At 37.1% G+C, this 13,392-nt stretch overlaps 1 protein-coding gene across 3 annotated transcripts in view; it reads left to right on the top strand.

Annotated features, from left to right (window-relative positions):
- MLLT3 (MLLT3 super elongation complex subunit) overlaps positions 1-13,392 on the top strand; it is a 261,682-nt gene that overhangs the window by 184,503 nt on the left and 63,787 nt on the right. For all 3 annotated transcript variants that reach the window (XM_070431749.1, XM_070431750.1, XM_070431751.1), the window contains exon 5: positions 7,438-8,145. In XM_070431749.1, the coding sequence (XP_070287850.1) occupies positions 7,438-8,145 (708 nt within the window). The remainder of the gene's footprint in view (positions 1-7,437; positions 8,146-13,392) is intronic.

Genomic DNA, 13,392 nt, shown 5'->3' with positions numbered 1-13,392 from the left:
TACTTTGGGTTAAGAATTCCAGTTTGTACTAAAAAAGGATTTAAAAAATAAATCCTGGAAGAACCCCTATATAGAAGTCCCTTAATTGCTGTTGGTGCTGAAACAATGCTTAACATTAGAATATATGTTGGTAGGTTAAAATTTATGTATTTTTATAAGTTATGTTTATAAAAATATCCATAAAGTTGAGTATTAAGTAGCAAACCTTGGGTGTTTGGGAACCATAATGAGAACATTGATTGCAAATTGCAAAAATCCAGTGAGTCAACAAACCAGTTAACAACAACAAAAAATAAAACTCAAGGATATTAGATTTCAAAATGTTCTTCCTTAATTTCGTTTGCCCATTATACTTTATTTTAATTATTCATGGCTTTGCTTAACATGCCAGGAAATGTCTTGTAATAGAATTTATAAAATAATGTAGTTTCAGTAATATGAATACTATCTTTAGCATTTTCCTTTTAAGACTCAGATTTAAATGTTTTGTAAGTAATTATCTAGTTTGATGCATAAAAGCTTGTCTTTGCTTTGTAACTTTATCCATTTTAGAATTTTGAAACCAAATGTTCACTTGAGAAAAAGAAATGGAATAGTTGATGTGTGTAATTTTTTTGTTCTGAATAAGTAAGAAAAAAACTGTAAAAAGAAAAAATACATAATCCTACTAATACTGAACAATAATTTTTCATTTTGGGTATTCTTTCTAATACTTATACATATACATGCTTCCCCCCCATAGATCCAATAAATTGATTGTTCATGTTACTGAAAAGCATAGTCCCTGTCTACTTACCCTTTTTGTGTCAAGTTAGATATTTAAGGAATAGAGGATTGGTTTACATATCATTAACCTTAAGTGGGTGAGTTAGAGGTGAAACATAATAAGCAAGCCTGAAGATATAAATTCCAGTTGAAATTTGGACATTTATCTGTCTTTGGTTACATTAGGAGGTGGAAGTAAGCAAGAAAGAGCTCTCCTTTTAGTATTGCTTTGGGTTTTTGCACATCCAGGGTTTACTTCTGTTTCTTATTTTTACTGTTAATGATAGAGATTCACAAATATTGTAAGTGTGGATTTAAATTTTGTGCCTAGATAGAAAGGTTATATATTCTGAGTAATTTATGTGAAAAATTGGTAATGCATTTAAAACAAAATAGGCAGCAATTAGCTCTTTCCTTATGACTACACAACAGTAATTGGTAAAAATGTTTCCATCCCTTTGATGACTGTTAAGTGAAATCTTTATTCTTTTAAGGTTTCTTTTCTTTCCTTTTCTTTCCTTTCCTTTTCTTTTCTTTTCTTTTCTTTTCTTTTCTTTTCTTTTCTTTTCTTTTCTTTTCTTTTCTTTTCTCTTCTCTTCTCTTCTCTTCTCTTCTCTTTTCTTTTCTTTTCTTTTCTTTTCTTTTCTTTTCTTTTCTTTTCTTTTCTCCCCTCCTCCTCCTCCTCCTCCTCCTCCTCCTCCTCCTCCTCCTCCTCCTCCTCCTCCTCCTTCTTCTTCTGGTAGTAGATGGGAGACATATTCCTTAAGTGCTGAAGTTTGGACAACAAAAACAGAATTGCTTTTTATCTCAATTTGAGAATAATTTTATTTGGAGGGGGTCTTGTGATTCTTTTTTTTAAAAAAAATATTTTATTGTTTTTTTACTGAGAGGAAGGGAGAGGGATAGAGAGTTAGAAACATCGATGAGAGAGAAACATCAATCAGCTGCCTCCTGCACACCCCCTACTGGGGATGTGCACACAACCAAGGTATGTGCTTTACTGGAATCGAATCTGTGACCATTCAGTCCGCAGGCTGACGCTCTATCTACTGAGTCAAACCGGTCAGGGCTTGTGATTCTTTATAGGAAAATTTTAATAACTGGCCTCACTATGTGACCCTGGGCTATTTATCCACCCCTTTGTCAAAGCTGGATGTTGCTCCCCAAATAAAACCTGTGCTTTGATCCCTCATTATTTTTGTTCATTCTAGTCTCTGGTTTCTGAGTACTTATTTATTTATTATATCTATCTATTATCTATCTATCTATCTATCTTTATTGTTGAAAGTATTACAGATGTCCCCCTTGTTTTTTTTTTTTTTTCCCCATTGACCCCCTCTGCCCCACCCTTCCCAAGCCCTTCACCACACTATTGTCTGTGTCCATGGGCTATACATATATGCATATAAATTCCCCCAATTAATTGCTCCCACCCTACCTTCCACACTCCTGCCTTCCCTCTGAAATTCATCAGTATTTTCCATGGTTCTATGTCTCTAGATCTATTTTGTTCATCTGTTTATTTTATTCATTGATTCCACATATGAGTGAGATCATGTGATATGTATCTTTCTCTGACTGGCTTATTTCCCTTAGCATAATACTCTCCAAGTCCATCCATGCTGTTGCAAATGGTAAGAGTTCCTTTTTTACCACTGTGTAGTATTCCATTGTATAAATATACCACAGCTTTTTTATCCACTCATCTGCTGATGGCCACTTGGGCTATTTCTAAATCTTAGCTATAGTGAATTATGCTGCTATGAACATAGGGGTGCATATTCTTTCTGATGAATGTTTCAGATTTCTTAGGATATATTCCTAGAAATGGATCACTAGGTCAAATGGGAGCTCCATTTTTAATTTTTTAAGAAAACTCCATACTGTTTTCCACAGTGGCTGCACTAGTCTGCATTCCACCAGCAGTGTACTAAGGTTCTCTTTTCTCCACATCGTCGCCAGCACTTGTCATTTGTTGACTTGTTGATGATAGCCATTTTGACAGGTGAGGGGTGATACCTCATTGTCATTTTAACTTGCATCTCTTGGATGATTAGTGACTTTGAGCATTTTTTCATATGTCTCTTGGCCTTCTGTATGTCCAGTTTAGAGAAGTACCTATTTAGGACCTATGCCCATTTTAAAATTAGATTGCTTATCTTCCTTTTGTTAAGTTGTATGAGTTCCTTATATATTTTGTATATTAACCCCTTATCAGATGTATTACTGGCAAATATGTTCTCCCCTGCAGTGGGTTCTCTCTTCACTTTGGTAACCTGTTGATCTCTTTGGTAACCCATTCATTATTTAATAGCATGCTATTTAGCCTCCATGTGTTTGAATGTTTCTGAGTATTTTTTTAAATAAATCTTCTCTTTTTTTTCCTTTTTTTTTTTTTTTAATTGATTTCAAGACAGGAAGGGAGAGGGAGAAAGAGACAGAAACATCAATGATAAGAGATAATCATTGATTGGCTGCCTCCTGCATTCCCCCACTGAGGATCAAGCCCACAACCCAGGCATATTCCCTTGACTAGGAATCAAACCATGACCTTCTGGTTCATAGATTGATGCTCAGCCACTGAGCAATGCCACCGGGCCCGAGTGTTTTTATTGTAGTTGATTTCTAATTTCATGCCATTGTGAACTGAGAAGATACTTGATAAGATTTCAATCTTCTTGACCTTGTAGAGAGTTTTTTTTAAAAAAAAATATTTTATTTTTTTTTACAGAGAGGGAGAGGGATAGAGAGTTAGAAACATCGATGAGAGAGAAACATCGATCAGCTGCCTCCTGCACACTCCATACTGGGGATATGCCCGCAACCAAGGTACATGCCCTTGACTGGAATCGAACCTGGGACCCTTGAATCCGCAGGCCGACGCTCTATCCGCTGAGCCAAACTGGTTAGAGCGAGACTTAGTTTTTATCCTAATATATGGTCTGTCTTTGAAAATGTCCCATGTGCACTCAAGAAGAATGTATATTCTATAGCTTTGGGGTGAAATGTTCTGTAAATGTCAATTCCATCTGACTTATTATGTCATTTAGGAGCATTGTTTCCTTGTTGATTTTTTTGTCTAGAAGATCTAGCTAGTGATGTCAGTGGAATGTTAAAGTCCCCTGCTATGCTTGTATTGCTATCTATCTCTCCCTTAAAATCCTCCAGAAGTTATAAAATATATTTGGATCCTCCTATATTGTGTGCATATACGTTTACCAGGGTTATATCCTCTTATTGGATTGATCCCTTTGGTATTATGAAGTGGCCTTCATTGTCTCTTGTTATGGCTTTCACTTTGAAGTCTATTTTGTGAGATGTGAGTATTGCTACCTCAGCTTTTTTTTTCATTTCCATTTGTTTGGAAAAAAATTTTCAATCCCTTCATTTTCATTCTGTGTGAGTCGTTTGTTCTGAGGTGATTTTGTTGCAGACAGCATATATATGGGTCATGTTTTCTTATCCCTTCTGCTACTCTATGTCTTTTAATTGGAGCATTTAAGTCATTTACATATAATAAGGTTATTATTGATAGGTATTTATTTGTTGCCATTTTTACTCTTTATGCCTGTGTTCTTCTCTTTCTATTTCTTCTTTGTACACTGGTCCCTTTAGCATTTCCTGCAGTGCTAGTTTGGTGGTAATACATTCTTTTAGCCTTTTTTTGTGTGTGTCTGCAAAGCTCTTTATTTAACCTTCGATTTTAATGATAGCCTTGTTGGATAGAGTAGTCTTGGAGTCAGTCTCTTGATTTTCATTACTTTGTATACTTCTTGCCACTCCCTTCTGGCCTGAAGTGTTTCTACTGAGAAATCAACTGACAGTCTCCCTTCTAGGTAACTTTCTGTCTCTCTCTTGCAGCCTTTAAAATTATTTATTTGTCTTTAATATTTACCATTTTAATAATTATTAGCTGTGTGGGTCTTTTGGGGTTCATCTTGGCTGGAACTCTGTGTTTCCTGAACTTACTGGCATGTTCCTTCACCAGGTTAGGGAAATTTTCTGCCATTATTTCAGCAAACAGATTCTCTATTCTTTGCTTGGATTCTTCTTCTAGTCCTCCTATGATGTGAATGCTCTTACTTTTCATGTTATCTCCTTAAATCTGTCCTCCTGCCTTTTAAATATTTTCCCATTTATTGTTCTGAATGAGTGTTTTTTCTACCTTGTCTCCTATTTCACTTATTTGGTCCTCAGCTTCTTCTAGCCCAGTGGTCGTCAAACTGTGGCTCACAAGCCACATGCGGCTCTTTGGCCCCTTGAGTGTGGCTCTTCCACAAAATACCGACTTCTGCGCATGGGCCCTAAGTTTCAATTGCACTGTATGTGAGCGCCCGCACATGGTATTTTGTGGAAGAGCCACACTCAAGGGGCCAAAGAGCCGCATATGGCTCACAAGCCGCAGTTTGCCGACCACTGTTCTAGCCTAATGTTGAATCCTTCTGAGTGTGCTTTATTTCAGCTATGTCGTTCCTCATTTACAATTGATCCTTATTCATTGTTTCAACCTCTATTTTCATGTTGATGTAGCTATTCTTAAGTCCCTTATAATTCTCATTAAGTTTATTTTAGTTATCACTGAATTGTTTGAGCACCCTTATTACCATTACTCTAAATTCTTTACCTGACAAATTGCTTGCCTCCATTTCATTTAGTTCCTTTCCTGACTATTCCTCCTTTTCTTTCATTTGGGGGCTGTTTCTTTGTCTCCCTGTTATGGCTGCCCTTTTGTATTTATTTTTATGTATTAGATCAAACTTCTATGCCTCCCAGACTTTGTGGGGTGGTCTTATATAGTAGATGTTTTGTGGGACCCAGTGGTGCAGTTTCTTAGATCTCCTGGGCTGGGTGTTTTAGGAGAGCCCCCTACTTGAGTTATTTAGGTTTTCCTGTTGTAGCTGGGTCTTGAATGTTATTGTCCTGTTTGTGGATAGAATCTCCTCTCAGGTTGGCTGACTATGTGGCTTACCCCCAACCATGTCACGCAAGCTGTTGTGGAAATGCTGACAGAATAGAACAAAACACAACACAACAAAACGTAAAACATAAGAAACAAAACTAAAACGTACACAAGACTCCTATAGCAAGTACAGAGAAGAGGAAATTAGGAAAGAGACTAGAGAGTAGGAATAATAGAAGAAAAGAAAGAAAAAATATGAAGAGAAAAAGAACAAAACAACCAAAGAGACAACCTCCCCCCCACCCCCCACACACACACACACTCAAAACAAAACAAAAAGGGGTGGGGAAGGAATATGTCAGTACAGAGTGGTCTTCAGGTGTTTTCTGTTCTTCCTTGGTATAAGTCTTCTCCTCAACTGGACCTCAGTCGGTAATTCCAAATGAATGTTCTCCAATTTAGTTGTGTTTCCAGTCTGGCCCTGGGAGGAGGTGCATGACGGGTCTGCCTATTTAGCCGCCATTTTTTGAGCTCTCCTTCAAGTACTTTTTCATTCTTCTCTTTTTAGTATTAACTGCTTATCCTTGAGGACTTAATTCAATAATTCTCTATAAATTTCTGAATTATTCTTTCCCCAATACCTACAACAGAATTACTTATCTTCTGCTTTTTGCTGTCATAGCACTATAAAGGTGGCTCTTATAGCAAGTATGAATCATAGATATCTCACAATTATTAAGACTGGGGCATGTGGAAATCTTGCCATCTGCAAAAACATGGATGGACATAAAGGGTATTGTGCTGAGTGAAATAAGCCAGGCAGAGAAAAACAAATGCCATGTGATTTCACTTATATGTAGAATCTAGAAAACAAACCAATGAACAAGCACAACAGAAACAGACTCATAGATACAGAGAACATTTTGATGCTTGCCAGAGAGGAGGGTTATTGGGGGATGGGAGAAAAAGGTAAAGGGATTAAGAAGTACAAATTGGTAGTTATAAATTGGCATGCAGATGTACAGCATAGGCAATATAATCAATAATCTATATATATAAAAGGCTAATATGCAAAGTGTCTTCTTGGGAGTTTGACCGGGAGACTGGGAGTTCAATTGCTTGCTATGACATGCACTGACTACCAGGGGGTGATGTGGAATGAAGGATGGTCCTGGCTGGCCACCAGAAGGAAAGCCCTGGCTGGCAGCCAGAAGGCCCCAATCGGCCCTGATTGCCGACCAGGATTAGAGACCTTACCTGTGCACGCATTTCGTGCACTGGGCCTCTAGTATTATAATAACTACATATGGTGTCAGATGGATCTTATATTTATCAGGGTGACCACTTTGTTAAGTTATATAAATGTCTGATCACTGGATTGTACACCTGACACTAATTTAATGTGGTACATCAACTGTAATTGAAAAATAAAAAAATATTTTAAAAAGTCATGTGTTAAACCATCTTTATATCTTTCAGAACAAGCATTTAGTAAACATTTGTTGAATTGAAATGCTTAGAATGCCATGCTTCTCATGATTAAGAAAATAACTTGCCTCATTAAATTCCTTGATCCATAGGAATGATCCATGATCATTCACCATGTTGTCACACATCCTATTTCTACCTGTTATACTATCATTGGTTTCCATTAAAATTACTTTGAGATCAATCAAAGAGGGATCATTTTGTGCAGCTGGAATGCAAGGAAAGCGGCTTTTGACTCTGTGTTGCATTTTGGCTTTGAGTTTCATTTCTTCTCCTTGTTGCAGGACCCTAACAGGAGTGTTCATACCAGCAGCAGCAGCAGCAGCAGCAGCTGTAGCAGCAGCAGCAGTAGCAGCAGCAGCAGCAGCAGCTGTAGCAGCAGCAGCAGCAGCAGTAGCAGCAGCAGCAGTAGCAGCAGCAGCAGCAGCAGCAGCACCAGTTTTTCAAAGCCTCACAAATTAATGAAGGAGCACAAGGAAAAACCTTCTAAAGACTCCAGAGAACATAAAAGTGCCTTCAAAGAACCTTCCAGGGATCACAACAAATCTTCCAAAGAATCCTCTAAGAAACCCAAAGAAAACAAACCACTGAAAGAAGAAAAAATCGTTCCTAAGATGGCCTTCAAGGAACCGAAACCCATGTCAAAAGAGCCAAAACCAGACAGTAACTTACTCACTATCACCAGTGGACAGCAAGATAAGAAGGCTCCTAGTAAAAGGCCCCCCATTTCAGATTCTGAAGAACTCTCAGCCAAAAAAAGGAAAAAGAGTAGCTCAGAGGCTCTATTTAAAAGTTTTTCTAGCGCGCCACCACTGATACTCACTTGTTCTGCTGACAAAAAACAGATAAAAGACAAATCTCATGTCAAGGTGGGAAAAGTCAAAATTGAGAGTGAGACGTCAGAGAAGAAGAAATCAACTTTACCGCCGTTTGATGATATCGTGGACCCCAATGATTCTGATGCGGAGGAGAATATGTCCTCTAAATCTGATGTGAGTAGTCTTGTTGGCTCCCCTCCTTCCCCTTCTGAGCTTTCAGATTTTATTTCAGATAGATTCAAGATAAAGAATGAGGGAAGAAAATGACAGCTGAACCATAACATGGTGATATGGCAGTGCCTAGAAATCAGTTTCTTTAACTAATGGAAAGAAGGAAATAAAATCATTAGGAAATATGTAGATTTTTAGGCTGTGATTTAAAGGAAAGATATATTCAATAGTATTTGAATAGCAGCAGAAAAACGTAGATGGTCTTTAGAGCTTAGTGATTGCCAAGTTAGGAAAGTAAGAAGAATGCAATAAAACTTGAATACAAAGGATAGTAAATTTAAAAGAGAAACTTATAAAATATTAGAGTTAAGCTATAATGTTCATCTATTTTATCAATGGAATGAAGTAATTTGTTTACATAAATGGAAAGCTGGTGATAATATTTTTAAACAGTTTTATCTAGCAAAATTGATGTAGCAATAGACTATACATATATAATTTGATAATTTTTAACATATATATGTGCCTGTGAAATCAGGTGACAGTATTTTAAAAACAAAATATTTAATTTATTTTCATGGTATAGCCACTGTTTTGTTTTTGTAGATGTTCCAGACTGATTTAAAAGTACAACAACTGTACTTTCCATATTAGTTTTCTCATAGTAGTAATGCTTTTATTGTGATCTTCATTGCAAGTTTTTTTCCTGAAAAAAGGGACTAACTTTTGTGGGTGCCAAAAAGGCCATCTAGTTTCCCCCCAAAATGTTACCTGATGTTGAAATTTAAACTTATAATTACAGATGTCAGAGTTGGAAGGGATTTTCAGGTTATCTATTCTAATCTACCAGCATAAGAAATCTTACACTTTAGAGACAGGACTGTTAGTAATTCAAAAGGTATTCGATTCTGTTTCTAAAGAATAGGCTAAAAACATTATTTACTATGAGACTATCTCTTCCTCACATTTCCTTTTTCTCTAATTTTGGCCTTCTGTCATTACTTATCAGTCATGATCGGTCCTAATAATCTCCACATATTGGCTTGTCAACATTTCTAGACAGTGGTCAAGGAAAATGTCTGGCTAAAAATTGCTGGCGATTTGAGAATACTACTTCTCTCCATGTTCCCAGGGTTCACTTCACAGATGTTCCTAGTTCAAATGCTGGCGAGCTTTAGGGGATCTTAGTAGCAGATTCTCTCTCCTGTGTTTGCACTGTTTTGGGTTGAAAGCCAGCCAGAAATAGGACATGGCATCCATATCCATCTCTGGTTATCCAGAGACCACTTCCTTCCCCCCTACTCTCTAGAGCTAATCTTGAAATTTAAATGAAGGTCATTATTAGGAGCAGAGTAACATAAAAAATCATGGAGATTGAGTAATTCATCCAAGTGTTTGGTAAAGGTGTAATAGTATAGTTCGTGAAATGGAGATGAGAGCTAATGGGTTTGTTCCAATATTTGAAGCATTTATTTTTCATCTTTTGCTTTTTACCTCTCCTTTTAAATCAAAACTTGTTCTTAAGGCAGATGCTACTTGGAACTTTCTTTTGTATGTTTAACTTTTATTTCAAATCCCCCTGAAATGTTCACTGATGCAGTTGGGTTGTGATTAGTCTATCAAGATTGTCAAGTTTAGCAACTTTGTTCTGACATGTTGTGATTTTTCTAGAAGAGAGATTTTTAAATTATGGGTTGTGATTCACTGGTGAGCCATGAAGTCAATTTAGCATGTCATCATCAGTATTTTTAAAAAGTCAGAATACATTGTAATTAGTAGGGGTAAATAGTGGTTCGTGAAATTTTTATTTCAGAGGGTCGGTTATTTCTTATAGTAGGTCATGGTCAAGTTTTTAAAAGGCATCTTTCTTGAATGTTTGCTGGTTTGTGAGAAGACCAATGCCATTCACCAAGCAGTATTGAATGTTCTTTCTACATGAAAGTATCCTAGGTTATCTTTCTCTTTAGGTAATTTTGTGTGGTCTTGTTTTTGTTTGCCTCTTGCTCCTTCCCTTTTTCATGACTTATAAGGTATAGCTTTTCTTTTCATAGACTTTATGTCCAACGTGGTATATTTATTCAAAGCTATAACTTTAAAAATCTTCTTGAATGAAGAGTTAGAATTATAATTCCTTACAGTGGGTAGCAAATTTTTTAAATAATTCATGATATAATAGAGCCACATATCCAGTGATCATAACAGGAGTTTTTGTAATGTACATATCGTTATTGAGAAAGCCTGCAAGAGTTTGACATGCTTGCACAGACTTTCAGGTTTTATTTGGATATCAAACCCAACAACTGTAGCTCCCTTATCAGTTTTCTGATAGTAGTAATGCTTCTGTTGTTGCTGCTATTGGTTTAATTCTCTAAATGTAGGTGGTGTAACAGAAGAGAATTAACAATAGTGGTTTCAAGTAAGCCAGGGCCCAAAAGACCATTCTGTGAGCAAAGGAGAATAAAAGAGGGCTGAAATTTCCTTTATTCGTTAGTAAAGATAACTTTTGTTTGGCCTTTCTACTACCTGCTGTCCCTCCTGTGGGCAAGACAATGGAAGGAACATACAGGAGGCAATTGTAATGGAGAGCCCTTAACAGCCCTAAACTTCTCTTGGTCTATAATTACCTTGGTGGTAGCTTGGGCTAGACCCAATTTCAGGGAGCAACATTCACATTGACCTGGTGGTGAGCGTGTCTGCATCTGAGTAAGTGTGATCAGATGACCTCATCTCTCTAAAGTCCTTTCCAGCTCAGCTGGTGTAGCTCCGCAGGAACCAAGAGGTCCCCAGTTCGATTCCTGGTTAGGGCACATGCCCAGGTTGTGGGCTCGATCCCAAGTAGAGGGTGTGCAGGAGGCAGCAGATAGATGATGTTCCTCCCTCATCGATGTTTCCATCTCTTCTTCCCGCTCCCTTCCTCTTTCTCTAAAAATCAATAAAAACATTTTTTTTAAAAGTCCTTTCTAGCTTCATTATTTAAATGTGAGCCAGATTTATGTTCATTCGTGAGGGTTGGGGTGGTAGGTAATTTTAGACACAGCAGGTGGAAATCATGAACATTGGAAACAGAAGGAAGACACAAAAAATAATTGGAAGAGTGTGAAGAATAAGAAGGGCTGGGGTAAAAAGATTATTTACCTGGTATGTCGTAAAAAAAAAAAAACAACACACAACAACATCTTGCCTTGGTATAAGTTAGTTACAATGAAAAGGAAGAACTTTTTAAAGAAGTTTTTTAAATAAGTTAGATTCAGGTTTTATATAAAAATCAGTGCTATTGAGATGGATTGGGAAGCTTAGATTGCTGATTGATATGGTTGTTTTTTATTAAGATTTTTATTTACTTTGTAAACAAGAAGAGGCAAGCCTAAAGTACATCCATCGTTTGCATGCCTGCATATGTTTTGTGGGATCACTTATTTGAAGATAAATATTTAGGTAGGTGGGTAGATAGGTAGGTAAGCAGAAAGGGAGTCAAGTAATCCAGTATTTATGAGTCTATACTGTGGTGTTAGACAAGCTGGCAGTGTTTTGAATTCCACATGTAACTGTGATCTTGGGCAAACGATTTAATCTGCTCTATTTCTTAGGGTTTTTGTTTGTTTTGTGTTTTTTCTGTCTGTGAAATGGAGATTATAATAGTATTTACTTTGTAAAATTATTGTGAAAATAGTCAATCTGGGTAAAGCATTTAGTAATCTAAAAATCTGAGTTAGCCCTAGCCTTTTTGGCTCAGTGGATGGAGTGTCAGCCTGTGGACCCAAGGGTCCTGGGTTTGATTCTGGTCAAGGGCATGTACCTCGATTTCGGGCTCCTCCCCAGCCTGGGCCCTGGTCAGGGCATGTGCAAGGGGCAACCAATTGATGTATTTCTCTCACATCTGATGTTTCTTTCTGTTTTTCCCTCTCTCTCCCACTCTCTCTAAAATCAATGAAAAAATATCCTCGGGTGAGGATTAAATAATAATAATAATATAAAAAATAAAAATGTGAGTTAGCTATTGTTATGCATGATTTGGCTTCTGGAAACATTTATAACCTAAAGCATTGAAAGATATTTTTGATATTCAATAACACCACAGAATGCGCCTGTCCTTTATTAAGTGTGTGGCTTATATGTTTTAGAGGGCAAAGGGTACTTGCAATGGATGTCATGTTGCTCTGAATTTTTGTCTTGAGGAGATATATGACCTTGATATTGATATTCATGTGTTACATATGTTCTCTGGAAAAAAAAACAGGACAAAAAAGGCTCCAAGTTTTTTATTTTAATTTTTATTCTGGAATATAAAGCTCTTTTTTTTTTAATCCTCACTAAGGATATATTTTTTAATTGATTTTTAGAGAGAGAAAGAGAGAGAGAGAGAGAGAGAGAGAGAGGCAGAGAGGCTGCTGCCCAAATACGTCCAACTGGGGCTCAAACCTGCAACCCAGGCATGAGCCACCTGGCCAGAGCTAAAGCTCTTTTTAATTAAAAAATCATTGATACACAATATTATATTAGTTTCAGGTATACAGCAGTGATTTGACATTTATATACCTTACGAAGTGATCACCATGAGAATTCTAGTAACCATCTATCACTATATAAAGTTATTGCGATATTATTGACTGTATTCCCAATGCTGTAAATTACATCCCCATGACTTACGTTATAACTATAACTTTGCTCCTCGTAATCTCCTTCACCTTTTTGCCCATCCCCCACCACACAAGCCTCTGACAACTATCAGTTCTCTGTATCTATGAGTCTGTTTGTTTTTTATTTGTTTAGTTTTGTTAGAGTTCACATGTAAATGAAATGACACAGTATTTATCTTTCTTTGACTTATTTCACTTAGCATAGTGCCATCTCAGTCCATCCATGTTGGCAAGCATTCTGGGAGCCTGGGAACCCGAGGGCTCACCACCCATTGTGGGTTCTTGGCTTTGTGCAGGAAAGAATTTAAATGCAAGCCAGCATAGAGTTTAAAGTGAAGGTGAGTTTATTAGTGAAGTGATGAGACAGAAAGTGGACTACTTCACAGGCAGAGCAGCCCCCTTTAGCAGAATTTGCTATCTTTATTGAGGTTCATTTAACCAGGGATGGGGTGGAGTGTAGGTTATTCAATAAGAGGGAGGAATATTTAGGATTTTCCTGGGAAAAGGGTTTAGATTTCTCAGAGGAGTTCCATTGGCCATTTGGTGTCCTTATATGGTGGCCTTCTGGTTTTGATCATGGTGGTGTGGGATGTGTCATTTAGTATGCAGTGAG

Source organism: Myotis yumanensis, unplaced genomic scaffold (genome assembly GCF_028538775.1).
Source record: "Myotis yumanensis isolate MYYU_CA2020_CCGP unplaced genomic scaffold, mMyoYum1.0.hap1 SCAF_12, whole genome shotgun sequence".
Lineage (NCBI taxonomy): Eukaryota > Metazoa > Chordata > Mammalia > Chiroptera > Vespertilionidae > Myotis > Myotis yumanensis.
Note: the sequence above shows the minus strand (reverse complement) of the source record. Positions and strands in the feature narration are given on the sequence as shown.